The sequence below is a fragment of the Galeopterus variegatus genome, unplaced genomic scaffold, assembly GCF_000696425.1.
Source record: "Galeopterus variegatus unplaced genomic scaffold, G_variegatus-3.0.2 Scaffold9660, whole genome shotgun sequence".
Taxonomy (NCBI): Eukaryota; Metazoa; Chordata; class Mammalia; order Dermoptera; family Cynocephalidae; genus Galeopterus; species Galeopterus variegatus.
In genome coordinates this window covers 12,442-14,934 of record NW_007735771.1, presented here as the reverse complement: position 1 = coordinate 14,934, position 2,493 = coordinate 12,442, and the positions used below count along the sequence as shown (strand labels likewise).

The 2,493-nt window shown below is 35.0% G+C and overlaps 1 protein-coding gene across 1 annotated transcript in view; it reads right to left on the bottom strand.

Annotated features, from left to right (window-relative positions):
• Positions 1-158, bottom strand: part of LOC103609479 (putative olfactory receptor 14L1) — a gene marked incomplete at its 3' end in the record, with an annotated part of 1,607 nt that extends 1,449 nt beyond the window's left edge. The window contains exon 1 of the mRNA XM_008593795.1: positions 90-158. Coding sequence (XP_008592017.1) covers positions 90-158 — 69 coding nt within the window. The remainder of the gene's footprint in view (positions 1-89) is intronic.
• Positions 159-2,493: the final 2,335 nt, after the last annotated feature.

Below are 2,493 nucleotides of genomic sequence, written 5' to 3'. Positions count from 1 at the left end.
ATAGTGGTGAGTGTGATAATGAGGAGGTTTCCTACTAGTGCCGCCAGATAAATCAGGAAGAAAAGTGTGGTGTACGTTCTCTGTAGCACCTGGTCGTCAGGGAATCCCATGAGCAAAAACTCTGTTATGTTGGTCATGTTGGTTAACTTCTCAGCCATGTCGCTTGTTTTCTGTAGAAATAGAGGTAACACCGATAACTAGTCTATACAGATCTAAATGCACTCATCCTGATTTTCAGGTCATATTCACGTTTACATTGCTTGTTTCTGTTTAAGTTGGAGTTCATCAGGATGCTATGATAGAAATAGCTCCCCATGTTATCATATCTACACAAAGAAAATTGGATTATAACTAGCATTGAAAACAGAATAGGTATAAAATGCAATAAAATGCAGTGTGTTGTTTATTCTAGAAGCAGAAAATGGTTGAGCATCTTTCTTGCCTCAGATGTATGGCTCATAGCTATAAGGTTTTGATATTAAACTTCCTGTAAAGCATCTAATATACTTAACAAGGGTAGCTGAAACAAACAGTAAAACAATCCTCTATCCTCCTGAATGTTTTCAGAGGTCATCTGATATCAGTGTGGAAAATTTAAAAAGTAGTGTGTATTTATCAAAGGAGGCTAAAGATGACATAGAGCAGGAGGAAGTCATAATGAAGGAGAAGCAAGAGTTAATATCACACAGACACTAAATTTTCTACTTGATGTTAGATAGCAATGCTTGTAATAAAATTATAGGATGCTCAGATTATTTCTTCCTGGTGTATTCACTGGACAGCAAGTCCTGGTGTGATAGCATATCTGCACAATCCTTACAAACTACCATGATGACAGTGGTCGCCTCTGTGATTATAAATATCTTTCAATAATCATTTAATAGTGAATGAAAGGTACGACCTCATTTTCATATTTGCAAACGTATAAAAATCATTTTTGATCTTTTTTATACTCCTGACTTTACCTTCTATTAATTAAAAAAAGTGGGTGGTCTGGGCATGCAGAAATACCTAGGACCATCAGAGCATCTTCTAATCCTCTTCCTCCTTGAAACAAATTGGTTGGATGATATTCTCACCAATTTCCTCATGTGATAAGGATGACAACTTTAGAATTCCTTCTTCCTGAGGACAGAAGAAAAAAACACTTGAGTAAGTTTACTCTTCAAATTATCAAATTTATCAGAGATTTTACTTCCCATTCATTAAATCTGACAGTCAGGCATAAAATGAGAAGGGAAGACCACAATAAGAATGTAGGGATGGGTAACGTTTCTACTTCATTCCCCAACTGCCTGTGACCTTGTAAGCGTGCATGCAAAGAACGGTTTTCAGTATCTGCTCTCAAAATATGAATCCAGAATAGCTTCATTTTCCCTGACCATGGTTGCTTTATTACCTTTACAATTCCCGTGTGATTATGCATTGCAGTCTTCGTTTACAGTTTCTGGCATTGGTTCGAGGTTAATAATATTTTCCATTTTATATGAATTCACCACTATATTATTAACTAGGAGAAACAGCCAAGAGTTCTGATGAGAGAAAGTGTCCCCTGAGGGACCACAGGGCAGTTTTAAACCTCTGGATTTAGGACCACTCAGAAGGGTAATTTACATGCCCCTAAGCATTTTCTCTTAAGAAATAAAAGTTTCAGGAAGTGTCTTTCTATTCATTTACGTGTTTTAACATTCACATTTTAGTAGAGAATGGAACATATGCATTGAAGCATTGAAATTTAAATTCAGGGATACATTTTAAGCCATAAATGTTGTTTTGCTTTATATTTTTTCTTTTGTTTTTTTTTCTTTTTATATTTTTAACATTAGTATCTGCAGAAGTGTCATCCATGTGAATACCAAGCCATATGAAAAACTTAATTTAAGTGAATGTTGCCTGCAGAGCCTCTCTCCCAGATTTCTTCCCAGAGTGAACTGGAGATGCGAGATTGTAAGTACTTCCTCCAGTACACTTCCTCTGTAATTGCATATATATTTATAAACATACATCTTTGGACATTCACTATTCATTTCAGAGACTCAATTTTTACACACAACAATAATTCTCATGGCTGCTTGCTTTTATATAATAGTATATTAATGTATGTTACGCGTATTCAGTGTTTGATAACATTTTTGTGCTAATAATGTATATACTTACGGTCAACTACTACGTGCTCGAGTTTCTCGTTCATGCATATATCACATGTATCTGACAGCAGAACAGTTTCATAATATTTTGTATTTTGTTAAAATATATACAAATTAGCATTTTTAGCATTTTTAAACGTATAGTTAAGCAATATTGAGTACATTTACATTATTGTTCAACCCACACCACCATTCACCTCGAAAATGTTTTTATCTTAACTAATATTGTGTTCCCATTGAACAATTCAACAGTAATTCCCCTGTACCTCCTGTCCTCAGCACCTAACAACCTTCTCTTTACCATCTCCATAAATTTGCTCTCAGTATGTCAGGTAAGTGGAATCAT